General features: G+C 38.2%; 1 protein-coding gene across 8 annotated transcripts in view; it reads right to left on the reverse strand.

The window, feature by feature from the left end:
• Positions 1 to 18,809, reverse strand: part of anks1aa (ankyrin repeat and sterile alpha motif domain containing 1Aa) — a 203,890-nt gene that overhangs the window by 17,811 nt on the left and 167,270 nt on the right. For all 8 annotated transcript variants that reach the window (XM_089124473.1, XM_039664005.2, XM_089124472.1 and 5 more), the window contains 7 exons: positions 8,070 to 8,168; positions 6,364 to 6,510; positions 5,242 to 5,349; positions 3,798 to 3,965; positions 3,571 to 3,708; positions 3,393 to 3,464; positions 973 to 1,059 (listed from right to left, as the gene is read on the reverse strand). In XM_089124473.1, the coding sequence (XP_088980599.1) occupies positions 973 to 1,059; positions 3,393 to 3,464; positions 3,571 to 3,708; positions 3,798 to 3,965; positions 5,242 to 5,349; positions 6,364 to 6,510; positions 8,070 to 8,168 (819 nt within the window). The remainder of the gene's footprint in view (positions 1 to 972; positions 1,060 to 3,392; positions 3,465 to 3,570; positions 3,709 to 3,797; positions 3,966 to 5,241; positions 5,350 to 6,363; positions 6,511 to 8,069; positions 8,169 to 18,809) is intronic.

Raw genomic sequence — 18,809 nt, forward strand, 5'->3', positions numbered from 1 at the left:
TTTTAAAAAAGGCATCTGAAATAATAAACTAAAAAAATCTAGATTTCTCAATATTGATACGGAAATATCTGAAATGCTTCAATACTTATTTTCAACAGAATAGACATAGGAGACCAGCTGCTCTTTCTCTCTCGTCTCTCCGACAGCGAGTGACACACAATCCCGCCTCCACTCACTCACTCGTTTCATTTGCTCCAGATGAGTATTGTTGATGTTACAGGGCTTGAATTTCACAGAGGGATTGCGTGAATTGGCCATAATTTTTAATTTTGTTCTCACACCCAAACTGTGGCACATAAAGCCGCCTCTCAGCACTGAATTGTGTGTTGTTGTTTTTTTGCTGCTTAACAATCAAAATACACAAAATAATGTTAAAATGGTCTTGGTCAGTATTCAGGTAAACACAGTGAGTTATATTTTAAGTGAGTTGAGAAAGAAAACGCATGTGTAACAGAATAATGGATCTGTGCGTCAGGTTTTTAAGTGACAGCAGCCTAATAAACCTGCTGACAAATTAAGAGATTATTAAAAATATCTTTATGGCCGTTTTTCGCCATGGTATTGATGTCAAAACTGTGGCCAGTGGAAATGCTGAGTGGCTCGTAACTTTAGAAAACCACTAGACACAGTGGCTGGAGAGCAAAAAAGTGAATGTCAAGCATCATTTTAATAATAATAATAATAACAACAATAGCAGATTAACATCAATGCAGTGTCTACAGGATCAAAACTACTTAACGAATACGAATAAATCTAATCAGGATCAACTTCAGACACCCGTGACCTTTAGCAATGCGAAAGTGACTCAGAGCTCAATAAGTCTGAGTTTATCACTGTTTATCATCATGTGACGCGATGAGAACACAGCACCCCCCACCCCCACCCCACAGAGATGTCCCATGAGGTTTCAGTTTAATGAGCGGCTGTTTATCTGTCCGCCCGGGGCGAGCGTCAGGAGGATGATGTCATCACCTTGTTGGCAGCATCGATGAATTTCACACCCTTGTACGTGATGGAGAGGACGATGGTGGGGATCTTCCTCATCTGTTCTGTCGACCTCTGAGACAGAGAGAGAATTGTGAATATAATGCCCCAAATATTTCACCGCAACATTTTTTACTACCATTTCGTCATAACACTGTAACCAACTGGGAATCCTATTTTTTCAAATAAAGACATGAAAATGACACGACTATGACAAGGTGGGCAGCTGGGAAAAGTGCAGCAAAGTTTGAAATGAAGTTTGTCGATCGTGCGTCTCCAATGACAGCAGAACTCCCTGTCCTGTTCGGATCCGATTCTGTCTGACACATCGGCTAAAACAAAGCGCTCATCTGTCGATTGCTGAATTAAAAAACACCAAATATTGTGCGATATATCGGTCGACCATTCATTTTATCTCAAAGTTCTCATGACTGCAAAACAGTAGTTCTTGATCAAGAGCTTGGGGTTCATTATAGGGGTGGCACGGTACATGAAAAAACACCCGAACCGTTCGGTTCGCTTGTCTCGGTTCGGAGCGTGTGTGCGTCTCACGGTTCGACGCATGCGCAATGTAGCCTCGTGCCCGTATGTGACGTGTGTTTTCTTTTCGCGCGACATAAGCTTGTTCGACTTGGACCGGCGCTGCACAGAGCGACCGGTGAATAACATCAAACTAGTGCGAGAGCAACGGCTCCGTCAATCACTTTCACGGAATGATGTCATTACCGATCGCTCTGTGCAGCGCCGGTTCAAGTTAGTAAACAAGCCAGTAAAAGTGGAGTATGGAGCGCTGCAGGTCACGGCACGCGGAGAAATGGCAAGTGGGAGAGATGAGGGAGTTGGAGGATGCGCCAGCGTCGTATAAGTCTATGGTATATGTCCAGTGTGTGGGAACATTTTGGATTTCATGTTATGATATTTTAATATAACTACAGTGGCACTTTATGTATAGATAAGAGCTTCAGTCAAATGTTTCCAAATCCTGCACTTTAATTTTAAGTGGAAAAAAGTACCCTCACTCTCTGGGAATAGAAGCATTGTTGATACTGTTTTTGTGTTGAGGTTGAACTTAAATTTCACTTTATGTTTATGGCCTTTGCTATTGCTATAGCTAAATTATCTATAGGCAATGAGGTTTCATGTATTTTGACATTTAAAAGACAGCGTTTTAAGAGTTCCTCTCTTTTTCTTTTAAAAGATAGAATTTTGGTAAGAGCTACAAAAGTTAGCAGTTGATACACGAAAGTTAATTTCTTTGTGTAAATAAGATTTATGTGATAAAAATGCACAAGTTCTTGTAGAGATAGTGATACACATTCTCCTTTTTTTTTGGCAAATAAACAAAAAGCATGTCAATGTCTTCTCTCTTGCTGTGTCAATCTCACCTAGCTTTCCTCTGAGATAGTCCCAAAATGTGCTTAAAGTCAAGTCAAATTCAGTTTGTGCATGATTGCATGAATATAATGTATATATATTTTTAATACTGTATCCTAAAGTGTGGATAATTAAGCTATATATCACATGCTGAAGTACATTTCTGGAGTGTTAAGATTAAAAGAAAAAATAACAAGAACCGTACAGAACCGAAAACCGTGATGTAAAACCGTGATACAAACCGAACCGTCGGTTTTGTGAACCGTGCCACCCCTAGTTCATTAGCAAACATCCAAGAGGCCTGAACAATGACTTTACAGTATTTAAATAATTCGGGATGACCCGAGCCGACCTCAAGGATCGACATCGGTGCCAATTTAGCACTTTTTAACTGATCGGTATTGGCTATCGTAAGCCCGATCCTTTGGTGTCGAGCAGTAGGTGGCGTGTGCTCCGTCAACCGCCACTGAAAAGAGAAGCTCATGCTTATTACTATGCAAAATGTGGTTCTTTTCTTTAACCGAAATATATTTTATATTGATTTATTTTTAAGATTGAAATAGGACCCGTTTCAATGTAAGATTCACCAAATAGCCAGTGCTAACACCCTACTTTTATCAGTAAATAATTATTTTCCCTCTGGCTGGCTCTCTTGATTAAAAGCATCACTCTGGCCCGACTACATCTCTGCAGTGACCGGCTGAGCAAACAGCTCTGCTGAATTATTTAACCATTTAAACCCCAACATACATCCCTGCTTATCAAACAGCCCTTAAAGTGAAAATCTGCAGTCTGTCTCACACACACAGTGTTGTGAAAAGTGAATTTTCCACATTCTGGACAGACTTCTGTATCTATTATGATACGGTCTAGTTTTGCGCTAGTGTCCTGTAGAGGACTCGCACGGTTCCCCTGACAGTGCTGCTCGCTGCCCGTTCCAGAATATAATGATGATCTCAGTGTCCTGGCGAGACACTCACAGGAGACCTTGAGCTCTCTCTGGCTGAACAACACCTCAGTGAACAAACACCTACCCTCATTTTAGCACAGGCGTCCTGCGTCGACTCCGTTCCTCTTAGTTCTTTAATGAGCATCGAGCCCAGATACTGCACAACGAGAGAGAGAGATTTCAGTTGGTCTGGCAAAATCACATCCAAACACCATCAAGGGAATAATGACTTCATAAAGTAAGGCTGACAGAAATATGATTACATTGGCCTCGTAACCGCACGATTCAAAGATGAGCTTCTCGGGCTGGTGGTGCCAGTTCTGCACCGGTGTGTACGGAGCCGCCAGACTCGGGGGTCGTAAGGTCAGGCGAGGTTCCCGCTGACGCTCCTCATATTTCTCCTTCAGGGAGGAAGAAGTCTTTTAGGATAAACCGAACAAAATGCGCCTCATCTGAGCAGAACCGGAAGGAATCGCTGAGTTTGACTCACTTGTGGTTGCGTTCTGTCGTTGGGCCGCTGTCGGGTGGACACGTCGTACTCGGAGTCGGGTCCTCTCCTCCTCCCAGAATCCCCTGCGGGCAAGAGCGGATCCATAGAACGAGTGTAGGAGTCTGAGTGACTGAGAGGAGACGAGGTCTGGGACACGAGATCCTGACACTGCAAAAGAAATGTTCAATGAGGGCGATCAGCCAACAGGGAAGATGTGCTTCCTCATAAATGAGAGAGAGAGCGAGAGAGCAGGGAGGGGGGAGATGGGAAATAGATAGAGAGATAGAGAGAGAGAGAAAGAGAGAGAGCTTCCAGTATTCTGCACTTTGTTATAGACTGTAATCAGGGCTGATGCCAAATTTCAGAGGGACTGAAGTACCGTCGGTTCAATAGAGGCGAACTGTCCTCTACCTGGGTGTGTCAGCAGAGGAAGTGTCATAGCAAACATCCTCCCGCAAATTCATAGCGGACAAATGGATTTTTTTTCTTTATATTTAATATTTCAATTTTATTTTAAATGAAAATAAAATTTTCGATAGGTCCTTAAAGCTACACTGTGTAACTCTGTTAGTTTATTCTTAGCTAAAAACACTTAGTTCTTTCAAAAATATGTGTGCTCATTAATGTATATTTACTTTGTTCAAGTAATAAAGTATTCTCGTGAGTGTATAATATGCCATTGAAAATACATACGGGTAAGGGGTTCTAATGTCGGTCGCCGTGTTGCCCCTCCATCTTGAAAGTACATTAGCCAAAGAGGGACATACCCGTTAATTCAAGCTTCGCCTTTCGCGTTTACGTTTGAGTTAACACTCATGGACGAGGTCGAACTGGAAGCCATATTAATCTTGGACTACACTGGCCACCGTAGGAGTTAGAACGAATTCGGAAATGAGAGGAACAGAAACTAATATTCCCTGGATGGTCATATACCTTTTCACTGCTAGATGGGGGTAAAAATCACACAGTGTAGCTTTAAAATATGTTTCTGTTTTTATTTAAGCAAAGTATAATCTATTTATTTATTTTTTGGGGTGAGAAACAAAAAAAAACTGATCTGAACATCAAAACATAGACAAACACTCCGAAAGGCATGGTTTGTGAAAATAAGACACGGCATAAGTATTAATAACTGACAAATTTATTTCATTTCTTAATTTTTTTTAAGACCAGATAAAACATATGAATCAATAAACGACTGTAAAAGTATGAAAATAACAATGAAAAACAAGGCAAACAAAACATTTAAATGTATGCATTTATAGATCAAAGTTAGATCTGTTATAGTTTGACACATTTCTTCATTTTTAATTAGTCAACTAAAATTACATATCAGTAAAATGGATTAAAATCAATGTCATGACAGAAAGTATTACTACAAAAAAACCCTGCATAACAATCCCGAAAGTGTAATGCAGTCCCTCAGAGTCATGTTAGCACTTACTCTGATCTGAGAGAGGCGAGGGGGTTTAACCGGCGGCTCCTCATAGGGCCGTTCAGCTAATGATGCGATGATCCTCTTCCTGTGGCCCAACAACGTGATCTTCAGCACCTACATGTACACACAACACACACACAGACAACAATTAAACTCCAGAAGCAACAATAATACCCTGAATAAGCCCATTCGCACCAAGAACGAGAACTTTAAAGACATTAGCGTCCACACCGGTGGACAATATCACTGTTTATTATGAGATGTAAACAACACTGGTCCAGAAGCACTTCCTGTTTCAGTTTTTTAACACTACCCAAAAGCTGGGATAAAATACAATCAACAGAACATTTAAAACTGAATCAAAAAGTTAAACAAACATCTTTAAGATGTTTTCTTTACATGTGAAATACAGAAAACAGTTACAAACTGTAACAGGAAGTGCTTCTGGACCAGTGTTGTTTACATCTTGTGAAATGGCCTATAAGCGCGCGCTGCAGTTTTGTCGCCTGTCGCTTTAAAAGCTTGAGCTCGTTACAGCAGGATGGATTCTGATTAGGAGTCCATATTTACACCAAAGACCATTCTAAAGTGAGTGCAGTCATAATGATCGTGTGCGCCGTTATGGTTATAGTTGTGGTGTGAGTGGACTCACTTTTCTTTAATACTTTTTAAAAACACTTTCCACGCTACTCTTTAATATTTAGAACGATTTTTAGAGCTATATCTTTAATGTTATCTTTATAGTTATCGTCCTTGGAGTGAACAGGCCTGAATTCAGAAACAAGTAATTAAATGACTTTTACAAATAAAACAAAAGCCAATTAACTATGGAAATAATAACACTTTTGCAACATTTTACAATAAGGTCACATTACAATTAGTTAATGCATTAACTAACATTAACGACATTTGTTCCTCTTTGCTATTAATAATACAACTGTTCATTATTTGTTCATGTTAGCTCAGGACAATAAGATACAACATTTGATTTTAACAATATATTAGTAAATGTTGGGATTAGCATTAACTATGATTGTTTTCATTGTTATTTCATGTTAACTAGTGTAGTAGTACAGTAGTGTCTTTACTGATTACTGTGAATGTCTGAACGTGTGAGGTTGCGCTCACATTAACGATCTCCAGCTCCCACAGGTTCTTCACACACTCTAGCGTGCGATAGCCGCTGGACATGAAGTTGTGCAGGTACTCCTGAAGACCCAGGAGGTCCAGCCACGAGGAGAGGGACGTGCTGCCGTCACAGCCCAACGCTTTCACCTGCGCAAAACCAGTACAGATAGACTACCAGTTGACTCCCGACAGAGATCAGTACCCTGATGGACATCTCACAAGACGATACTGATTAAAGGTGCAATACCTAAGATTTTTGCATTAAAATATACCAAAATCACAAGGCCAGTGTTATATATTTAGTTAAGATAATAACTTACAATATTCCAAATGTTTCAAACAATGTTTAAATCGCGAGAAAATTGAGATTTTAACCAAGAAAATGGGGCGTGTGAGCAGGGGTGAGCTGGGAGTCGCGAGTCAATCGCGTCATATCCGCTTACCTCAGTTTCCGCTCGTACTACGTGTAGTCCTGGACAAATGCGGTAGTTGTAGTTGTGCGTTAGCCTCTATCAAGCAACAAACGTCAGCTTGTTTCGCGCATTTGTTATGGAATGGAGCACAATTATTCTTCTCATTTATTCTCGGAATGTGAACTGTTGGCTGTAAAGGGGGTCGCACACCGGACGAGATGCGCCGCGCCACGTTTAGAACAACTCCACAGTAACGTTATCAAACACCGGACGCGCACTGTCTCATCAATGTATGGCCAGCAATATTGTTATGTTTAATGACAGGAAATGAAGATAATGTCTATTCTATGTTATGATTGATTGTACTGTACAATTAAATACAATCGTTGCTGAGTCTGCATTCTGAAAACTTTACCTCAGAGCATCCGTTAACTGAATGAATTGAGAATCACCTGAAAAATCTAATAACATCAGTAATTGTCATTCAAGCAGCTGATTTCTGTAAATGACTGCAAAACTAAATGCATATTGAAGCATAGGGCGAAGTCAGGATCCATTAGCAACGATTTGAGACAAAAATAATTAAAATTTTATACAAAAATATGTAAATGGCGCTCTGTGGCGCAGCAGGATTTTGAACACGGTCCTGAGGCGTTGCTGGGCGCCGCCGGTATGTGTGCAGTACATTTATAGATAATAATGTGTTCGAATTTTAAATATGTGGCGCGGCGCTGAGCTTCTCGTCCGGTGTGCGACCCCCTTAACGTTAATTTTGTGAAACTGTAGCTGTGGTTGAATACTTACAAGACATGAAAAGATGCGTCAAATGTACATGATTTTTTATTTTTATAAAGTTACCAAAAAGGAGGACCAGCCACGTCAACTCCTTGCAAGAGACCTGCCCCTTCAAACCCTCTCCACCATAGCTTCATCCAGTGACTCGTACAGTAACATCTGAGATAACTCATTTACTTTTAAACCTGACTTCTCTTGCGGTTATTCAGTTTAAGGAAAAACAAGCATGTAAACGCAACATTTATAGAAATCGAACTTTACCTCATCCATGACAACTAATTTTCGATTCCTGTCTGACTGATTTATCCACGGTGGAGTTAAAAAAAAACAGTTCCCATCATTCCGCGTTCCTCCACGTCGTCATCAAGCAAAGCCGTTGTTGTTATTTTGAATGTAGCGCCCTCTAGCGGCATCTAAATCTTAGGTATTGTGGCTTTAAGTCAGAAGTGATTATAGACCATCTTAGCATGTAACGGATGAGTTTAGATTGACACAGACCTTTGGCAAAGAACGTGCAGCGCTGACGATCTTCCTGCGATGTCCCGGATCCGTGATGCCGATTTCTCGCAGATCTTGCTCTTCCATTACATCATTTCCCTACACAAACACAACCATTAGACATACTGCAAAAGATGGCTTCCTTTCTTGGTGTTTTTTAATGTTGGCAAAATGTGATATATAAAACAAGTAAACAACCTTCGAATTAGATAAATGTATTGAATATATTGCATTAAACGAACAACATTTAATGAGGTTTATGCTAGTAATTTGAGGTTTATTTACAAAAAAAACATACAATAAACTGAAAAAAGTCTTAATTTGCTTCTCACATGAGTTTTAAGAATGATTAGTTTAGATTATATTACATTATACAGAACACCACAACAAAAGACCCCACAACTCCATATCAACACTGAAGGACATTAGTGCTCAACTCGGTCAATGTGTCTTTTGTCTAAAGAAACACAAGGTTTAATTCAACGTACTGAGGGGCACCATTGAGAGCGGCAGCTTACAAACCACCTTTACTTTCCTCAACAACGATACTGTGTGTGTCCACTTTTTGGATTAGGGACACAATATATATCAGGTTGGACAGAGACGCACATCTCACATTGTTTGTATGAGTGTGCGCGTTTCATGTTTCTTTATTGATCAGTGCCATATACTCTAAACGTAGTAGATCTAACACAGCAGAATCTGAGCGATCGATGCAAGACGGCGCAGAGAGCAATCTGAGGTGCTGATCTTACAACACGACCTCACAAACACACACACAAAAGGAAAATAGTTTTTCAGGCCTCGCAATCCCTTTATACACAATTAATGCATTTAAAGAGGCAACACTGCATATACTGTTACCCTTCGTGCACCTGAAGGGTCACTGTATTAAATAGCCTTGAAACTGTGTTGAAAATATCTTAAACGGGACAAACACATGATGATAAGAATTTACAGCAAGGGAATGATAGTGTTTTGAGATCTACAATAAAGTGACATTATTTAGTGTCTGGCAAATTTACTGTCCAACAGCCAGTGCTTCGCTGTACGCTGTGGAGAATAATGACAATAACGACTCATTTGGAGCAGCGGCTGTCGTTATGTGGCAATTAAGGGAGAGTCCATGCTAGGAAATATAAACACCGCAACACAACACTTCAGTCACAGTCCGTGAAACAAAGACATCAAACCATAACATATATACCAAATCAAACAAACAACAAAAAGCAAAATACAAAACAAAAACTCAACAAGCACAACATTTTCAAAACAAGGCAAACGCAAAAGACAAAACCAATAATATAAAATCACACATCAAAAACTCAAAACAAAATAAAACCAATAAAACAAACAAGTAAGCCACAAGCAAACAAAACCAATAAAATTCAAACAAAAAGCAAAACTCAAAATTAAACCAATAATACAAAACAACAACAACAACAAAGCAAACCTCCAAACACACACACAAAACAATAAAACAGAGTAAACCACAAACAAAACAAAAACTCCAAACATACACAAAACAAAAACAATAAAACACAAACAAGCAAGCCAGAAAAAAACTCCAAACATACACAAAATCAAAACACTAAAAAAGCCAAAAAAAAAACCAAACAAACAAAAAAAACCCACAAACAGTCCAGACCAACACAACATAAAACCAATAAAACAAACAAAACTAAACAAACAAAACCATTAAAATGCTAACAAAAAACAAAACAAATAATACAAACAATTTAAATGCAAACCTCTAAACACAAACCCAATAAAATACACTCCAAAGATACACAAAACCAGACCAATAAAACACAAACAAGCAAGCCACAAAGAAACTTAAAACGAAACTAAATCAATAAAACACTAAAAAGCAAAACAAAACCAAACCAATGATACAAAAAAAAAGACAACTAAGATAATTAGCATAGCACTATTCACAAACACTGTGATAAATAAAAAAAATAAATAAATCACGCCATCTGTTAGGCCTAATCGCTCAGAGATTTTGTCCTGACCAGCCCACATTCAAATAGAATTGCATTATAGATATGATCTGATCAGGGGTGATTCTGTCCCTCCACACCACACTTCGGTGGACAGACGGAGGAGACATGGTGTAAAGTCCTACACTTGTGTCTGGTGAAGGAAAGTGGTGCAGTGTGTAATCGCCACAGACGTCCTGTTCAATGAAGGAGCAGATCTGCTCTGAATCAAACATGAGACATCTAATGCTCTGATGAACTGACAAACCGTATCACTGTCTGTCATCGTTCCCTCAAACAGCAAGAGCGATCTCAACCACTTTAGGTCTCATCTGCTCATCCTATGATGAAGTGAGTGAGGGAGGCAGATGGGGAATAGGTTCGAGTAAAACTGCCCAAATCATTTAGAGTGAAGAAACGGCACCTGAATGCAGACAGGTTAAGGTGGATCAATCCGTCTCAGTCCTCTTTTCATCTCGCTCTCTCTAATCCACTTAACTCTTCCTCTCTCATTATAGACTGGAGTACACACAGAGATGTGGAAAATTCTAGAAATGAGATTATGCGACGACTGATTATGAAACAAACGGATGATGTGTATTAAGTGGCTCCAAAAAGTAGCTAGCTAATGTCACTTTTCTGAACCTTTTTTCATCATTTCAACCCCATGTGCAGATTGAGAGAGTCCATTCTTACAAAACATTCACACTACAACAGGAACATTTTAAATAAAATAAAAATTAAGCAATAGCCATACCAAACACCACCAAAAAACAAAGACAATACAAAATCAATAAAACACTAAAAGCATACTCCGAAAAAACAACCCAAATAAAAATAAAAACAAAAAAAACAAAAACAAATCAAAAACCCCAAACAGAAAAATACACAAAATTCCAACAACAAAGAGCAAAACGCATAAAAAGCATAAAATAAAAAGCAAACCAAGAAACAAAAATTCCAAACACACACAACAAACAAAAAAACAAACAATAAAATGTCTGTGGCATCGTTCATGTCTGTACCGCAAACAATGAAGGGCGAGGTAAAATTGTATGCTTTGCATTAAATCCCAAACAGTGATGTTGTCCTTTGCCAACAGCACTAATAACAGCATGGATGACTCACAGCTCTAGAGACTTTGCGAACTTTGCAAAGTAATGCTTTTTTTAGAACTATCCAATTTCACAAAGACATCTGAGAATAAAACTTTGATTCCAGTTGTGGAGAGATTCCTCATGATGGCGGAGGAGAGAATTAGCCACTAATAAGGAAAGTCCACCAAACAACAGCTCAATTCCAGACGCAATGCGTGACAAATCAAAAGAAATCTGGGCGCTTTGGAGCCTGGAAAACCTCTGAGGAAATCTCTCTAATGCAGAAGAACTTGAATTAACTTTGAGGAACAATGCAGATGCTTTACGACTACAGAAGAATTTGTAATCATTTTGCATACTAGCAATCACGTCAATGCCATCAAGAGATGCCTTTTTCAGAAGCACTAATTAGACGCTTGCTAGTTCAGAGCACCTGCACTTCTGTCCATCATAAACGCACAAACATTCAAGTATTAACAACATAATTTACTGATTCTGATAGTTTGGTGGTTGTTGGAAAAGTAAAGTGCCATTAAATTGTATATAATGGATACATGTAAATCAATGGACTACCACAATTAACAATGTTAAAACTACACATTATTTTATATTTTAATGTGAACACCATACTAGTATTTATATCGTTTTTACCTCTTGTAATCATAGCCATGACAAAATGATCTGACGGCACGGGCGCTTCGGTCTGCGCATGCGCCGGAAGTGATCGCTTGCGCGCCGACGTCACTCTTTGTTTATACAGAGATTTTGGAAGTTTTACCTTTCACTAAACATATTTAGATATACGGGAAACTGCAATGGAAGACGATTTCGGTATATGTAAATATGTTTAGTAAAAGGTAAAACTTCCAAAATCTCCGTGTAAATATTGAGTGATGTCACACGCAAGCGATCACTTCCGGCGTAACATTGAACTGATTCAGTTCGGTTCAGTTGGACATTGCACAACTGATTCAGATCACTTGGACGTCACTGTGATTACACGAGGTAAAAACGATATAAATACTGTTCGTTTTCTCACACAAACCGCTCGTTTCGTGTCTTAGGCCATCAATGTGTACTTACATTTACAGTCATTAAATCATGTTTAATTTTGACTTCTCTGTGCATGCTTTTTGGTGGACCCCCTTAGCCTCCAGTGTATGACTGATAGACAACAACGGTTTGACTGAAAAATGTCAAAATTGAAAATACTGTGGAAACAAAGACACCTACATCTTGTATGCCCTTGAGGTAAGCTAAAACATATCAACAATTAATTTCAAAGTGAACTATCCCTAAGTGCGTCTTATAGTGCGGAAAATACGGTAAATCATCTTTCTTTCTCATTCTGACATTCAGTTTAAAGTTCAGGAGATTGTCTTTGTCTTGACCAGAACCACACCCCTAAATGTATAAATGTGTGTATATATATATATATATATATATATATATATATATATATATATATAAATGCACAGTATCTCAAAAAAGTACATCTTCTCAAGGGACAATACTATAGAAATGAAACGTTGATCATTTTTTAGAGTAGTCAATGTGCTGCTTGTATAGCATTTTATATGTACTGTCATCTGAAAATAACTCAACATACAGCCATTAATGTCAAAATAACTGGCAACAAAAGTGAGAACAGTACTCATTGGGAGTAAATACAATAAAACTACACCTTAAATTAGAGTGTAACCAACATTTCTTATTGTCAATGTTGAAAACAGTTGGGCTGCTTCATATTTTTGTGGAAACTGTGAAGTTTGGAAGACCAGCATTTATTTGTATTTATAACATCAAATAACACACACACACAGGTGCAGCTGGTATGGGTGTTGATATCTGATCGTGATACCAGTCTTTTCTGTAACCGGTCATTCTGAAACGCGTTCACTGACCCAAACGTGAAGCTAATTCCACTTCTTATCACCTCTCTCTCTGTGTTAGTGCCTTGATGACTTAGTAAGCTGGTTGCACATGGGTACAGTGGCAAGGAGACTGCTAACATCCTCCGGCCCTGAACAGACCATAGTTCAGGCTTTTGCCTATTTTCCCACTTTCTCTAGCTCTTAAAACTAAACCAGCTAGGTTTGCTATTATGTGAAAATACTGATGTTGTCCAAACTGTATATTCTCAAAATATTGAGCAGACAGACACCTCATTTATGTAAACTTCTTTCCAATAACACTGAACAAATCGCACCATTCTCACAGGTTTGACACACAAGGCGCTTCAGATCGCTCAGAGGAAACTAATGGATGTAATAAACACACTTAATTAATAACCTGCCTAACTGGATATCATGCTTCTACCCATCACTTGGGACATTAAATTACATGTCGCATAATGCACCTCACCAAATCCACTTAGTGTCCACAGATTTTCCTTAACTTTTACATGCCTTTTAATACTCAAGCACAAGTAAAAATAGCACCATATTAAAGTCAAATTGGAGACAGTTTCTTAATGCAAGACCTAAATACAAGGCAGACAAGCTCATTTTAATTATTGATCAAATATCTCAGGCGAGATCAAAGGCAGCGGTCTTCTTTGGGGTGAATTATGGAGAAGTGGAGTGCAGAGACGAGAACGGGATGGGAAGAAGGAACGGAGATGGTTGTGGGTGGTAATGCACTTCTGGAAAGAGAGACCTTTGAATCGTACTCCTGCACTGTAGTTGGAATTAGTTGGGAAAGGAAGAGCAATCAATTGGCCTCTATCTAGTATCGCACGTGTGTTACTCAAGCTCTGACATCCAGAAGTTCTTTAATATGCATGAAACCACACTTGTTAAAGGGGCACTTGGCAACTATTTCAACTTAAAAACCTGTTCAGAAATCATTTGAATGGTTTAATAGCCTGTTCTGGTGAGAATGGTGACTTTCCCCGCTCGCTCCAGCGTCCCCAGGCGGAAAAACAACCTTGGGGACTAATGTCCTGGAAACTTGCAATTACGAAGTCTCGTGAGAAGCGAGAACGAGCAAGAAACATAAACTGCTTTATGGCAATTGGACATAATTCTATGATACTGTGTATGATGTATTATCCACCTCGGTAGACATAGCTCCACACGAAAAAGTTGGCCGGCTCTGATAACAACAAATGCTTTTTCATACAGAAAAAGCATTCACACTAGAAATAAACCAAACTTTTGTTCAGTTGGATGCAAAGACTACCTCTTTTCGTCTGTTTGGTCTGGACCGTGGTCCGGGAGAGGTTTCACACCTGTAATTTTGAACTGAAAAGTTTGAACCAAACAAGGTAGGTGAAAGGGCCCTAAAGCTACCATTCAAAAGATTGGGTTTGGTAAGATTTTTTTATGGTTTGTATGGTGTCTTCTGCTCACCAAGACTGCATTAGTTTGATAAACCCAGTAAAAACAGCGTCCAGGGTAGACAGCTTCTAGTTGTAGCGCTCGCGTCAACTAGACACACTGCAAGTAATTAAATAACATAAACGGCCAACTGATAAAACCTTATTTTGATGTCCATACAATTCTCCAGACTGATGTCAATGGGGCTGTTTACATGACACCATTTTCAACTAAAAACGTAAAACTTTAACACTTTATAATAACTACACGCTAATAATAATTAGTTAAGTATGAGTAAACATTAATTCATCATTCATAAAGCATTAATAGACATTAATAAGCAGTTTATAAATACAGCTATAAATGCTTTCTTCTTGATTTAAAAGCATATCTATAATTTGTTTAATAATTGTATTTTCATCCTTTATTAATGATTAATTTATCGTTTCTAAATGAAGAATTGCATTTTTTATTAACCAGTTATTTGAGAGTTGTCAATGGTTCGTAAGATTACTTAGAACGTGCAAGTAAATGATTAATAAACTATTTAAATGTACATTCATACAGCTTATCATTCAGACATATAGTGATGGTTACTTAATGTGTTAATAAATGCTTTATTAACATGTATTAATGCTGTAATTAAGGGTTAATTTGGGTAGTTATAAAGCATTTAGTAATGGTCAGTTGACTATGTTCGTGAGCTCATCTAAAGTGAGGACTAGTCATGCCTTGTAAAGCATTTTTAAAGGCTGTTAAATATTTCTATGTTCTGTATCACTGCGTTGTGTTTGTTACATTTTACTGTTTAGACGATTGACGAGTCTTTAAATCGCCTTTATAAATGCTTTACAAAGCATGAATAGTCCTCACTTTAGATTAGCTCACAAAAATAGTTAACTGACCACTACTAAATGCTTTATAACTACCTGTATTTACTACATTTACTTACACTTTCTAAGTGATTTTATGAATGACTGACAACTCTTAAACAACTGGTTTGTAAATAATGCTATACTTCATTTAGAAATTATTAATTGATCATTAACAAAGTATGAAAATACAATTATTAAACGCATTATAGATACGCGTATAAATCAAGAAAAAAGCATTTATAGCTATATTTATAAACTGCTTATTAATGTCTATTAATGTTTTATAAATGATGAATTAACTGTTTACTCATGCTTAACTAATGATTAATAGCGTGCAGTTATTATAAAGTGTTACCAAAACTTTTTTATGTGTTTTGATCGTTTGTTTGCGTGAAAACAGCGTTCTGGGTGCCTGGAAACACAAACTTTTGAAAACGGGTTTCAAAGTGCACATTTTTGAAAACAGTCTTCAAGTAAACAGCAAAAACGTGAATCTCTGAAGACGATGACATCACGCACATGTGTATTGTGTGTTCAGTCTGCAGCGTTTCATCGCCATCTAATGGCCTGGTAGCAGAATACAGTAGTTTAGTCGTTTCACGGATCTGTGTGAATGGGGATCGTTCTGACAATGGTGTCGCCTGTTAGCCGAAAAACTTTCCCGCTTTAAGCATATCGAGCCCAAGCTTTTTTCACCAGTATTATATTCGACAGAACGGATCGTCAATCCTACACTCGGCCATGAAAAACAGAGTGCGAGCAGAGGAAGATGAAATCTTCATCTCCGAATAGCACTGGGGAGGAAGTGGAAGAAAAAAGACAAAGACGAGAAAGAGCTTTACAGTGATGTTCAAAGCATTCTGCAGATATTAAACACATCGACAGCTAAGGATGCTAAACCCGCTGAGCTGTTAAAATAGCCATGTGAAAACGCTTGCCTCTTTCCAATCAGCTCAGTGTTAAACATGACCTTTCTGCAGTTTCAATGTATGGAGATGAAACAAGAAGCTCAAAGTGTCTAGGCCACAGTATGAGGAGGTACAGACCAGCTTATAAACAAATCCAAGCTGAATTCATTTCTTACTCGTCTCCACAGTGACATTCAGAGTTAAGTATGTAAGAGTACAGCTGTACGGTCCAGCTAAGATTTATTAATCCTGCATACATCAATCAGCACAAATGCATTCAGGCACTGAATCTGAACACAGCAGAGAGTATCTGTGTTATTGTGGACTTCAGCTGTGCAGCGTTCAAACGTTTGGGGATTTTTTTTAGTCTATTGTTTACCACTACTGCATTTATTTGATCAATATATATATATATATATATATATATATATATATATATATATATATATATATTACAAAATCTTGAAAAAATTGTTTCCTATTAGAATACATTTTAAAATGTAATTTAATCCTGTGATGGCAGAAATCATTCTTATATGATGATTTGATGCTCGAGAAACAATACCGTTGAAAACAGGTGTACTACTTAATATTTCTGTGGAAACTGATAAAAAAAAGTTTGACTAATAAAAAAAAAGTAAAACAAAACCCTGATTGTTTTTGACCTTTGTAACATGGATTGTAAATGTAAAATGCCGTTGCTAAATAAAAGCATACTTTTTTTAAAGATTGCACGGAAACTTCTGAATTAGGGCTGGATGACATTATCGAAATTCAGAGCCTATCCACAAGTTTCCGAGGGGCGCTCCTGTAAAAAATAAAGTGGGTGAAACTTCCGGTGAGGCGGCTGAAGTAGCATTCCAATGGTATTTTGTGTGTTAGTTAGCGAAGAGGCTAGCTGTTTTTCGGAGAATTATTTTACTATTTAAAGACGCCAATCTTTATGAGAGATGTCGTTACGGAGCTCAGGGACAACATGTGCTGTTCGCGGTTGTATGTATAGCCGGACTAAACTAATTTAGTGGCTTAAACGTGATTGTTTTGAACATAAGCTGAAAACGAAATCACAATGATCCTACCAACGACTGTAGTTTGCATCACCTCTCAAAAGACGACGAAACTTCCTGTGTACATTTGTTTAAATTCTTAATATTCTATAAACTCTCTCAGCATGTGATTGGCTGTTCGCTACTGATGTTACACCTAAACTCAGGATCAAAGCCTGTGTTGACAGAATACCAAATGTGCCAGTTAATGTATTCAAGCAGCACATTCATTTATAATTTTGAATAAACTCCAAAGCACAATGACTAAGTGTGTATTTTTTATTTTAATTGTTTGTCAGCTCGCACAACTGTCTGTCAACATGCCTTGATGAGTATTGATTATTAATAATGTTATTATAATACTACTGCGGAGGGTAAAGGTACTATTATTTCACCCTTTTGAATTTCGTTGAGGTTGTGTTCCCACATCGTTAGCTAGTTTGGATCGCTATAACTTGAATGACTGTCAACTGTTGAATGAACGAGTGTCAAGCATGTCAAATAGCGCTTTGTTTACTTCAAACCGGAAGTCGCGCCCACTTTTGACGCAAGGCCTCTTGGGGCGTAGGAAACTTGTGGATAACCAACGTGATTTTGCCACGTCGGTTATTTCGGTTTTTGAATCCTATCAACATTTCCGCCCACTGTGTGTTATTGTACTTTCCCCTTAAAACATAATTACCGCGTGTGTAGTCACGTAACTCCGCCCGACCAGTCTGCGACATTGAAGCAACATTTCACACAGCGCGTTAATCCCGGGAAATTGCAAGAACAAACACCTTCTCGACCCGGGATTGGTGCCGCCAGGTTGGGGACAGAGTAACATTGCCGTGTTCAGTCCCGGAACACGCGATGTGAACAAAAGCCGTAATCAATGCCGTGTTGTAATGATGGCGCTTAAGCCGGGATCATCGTGAAACGGTATGTAATGCGCTAGTTTATGATCGAATCAGAGAAAAACAATGCACATGCATGATTGCTTGAGAAAGAAGAAGGGGAAGAGCAAACTATAGATGCTGCTTAGACATGTCACATGTCTCTGATTCCTCAAATACTGGGTCAACTCAGCAACAGGAGCTGCTTGTGCCAAAGAAACACGCGAAAAAAGAGAGAGACTGACACACGCCCAGAAACAAGTGCCTCCACTCCACAAAGCAGCTTTCCATAACACAAGCATTTACAAATGCTACACAATATGAAAAGGATTAGTTTTTTAGTTTTATACAAGTTATAATTTACTTTTAAGATATTTACACTAATTTATTTTGTTTACAAAATGAACGATTTTCTACATTTTTAAATATTTTTAATTATTTAATAAGCATTAAAAGCTATCTGTGTGTTTCCTTATTTTAGAACCGCAAAGATAGGATTACGCACTCTTTCATTAGAAAAAATACAAACATATTTACAGCATAAGCCTTGCCAGTGACAAAAAAATTAAAATAATTGTTCAATAATCGTAATCGAGGTAACTTGTTCGATTAATCGCGATTATGATCTTAGCCAAAA

This window comes from Pimephales promelas, chromosome 20 (genome assembly GCF_988280905.1).
Source record: "Pimephales promelas chromosome 20, fPimPro1.hap1.1, whole genome shotgun sequence".
In the NCBI taxonomy this organism is placed as follows: domain Eukaryota; kingdom Metazoa; phylum Chordata; class Actinopteri; order Cypriniformes; family Leuciscidae; genus Pimephales; species Pimephales promelas.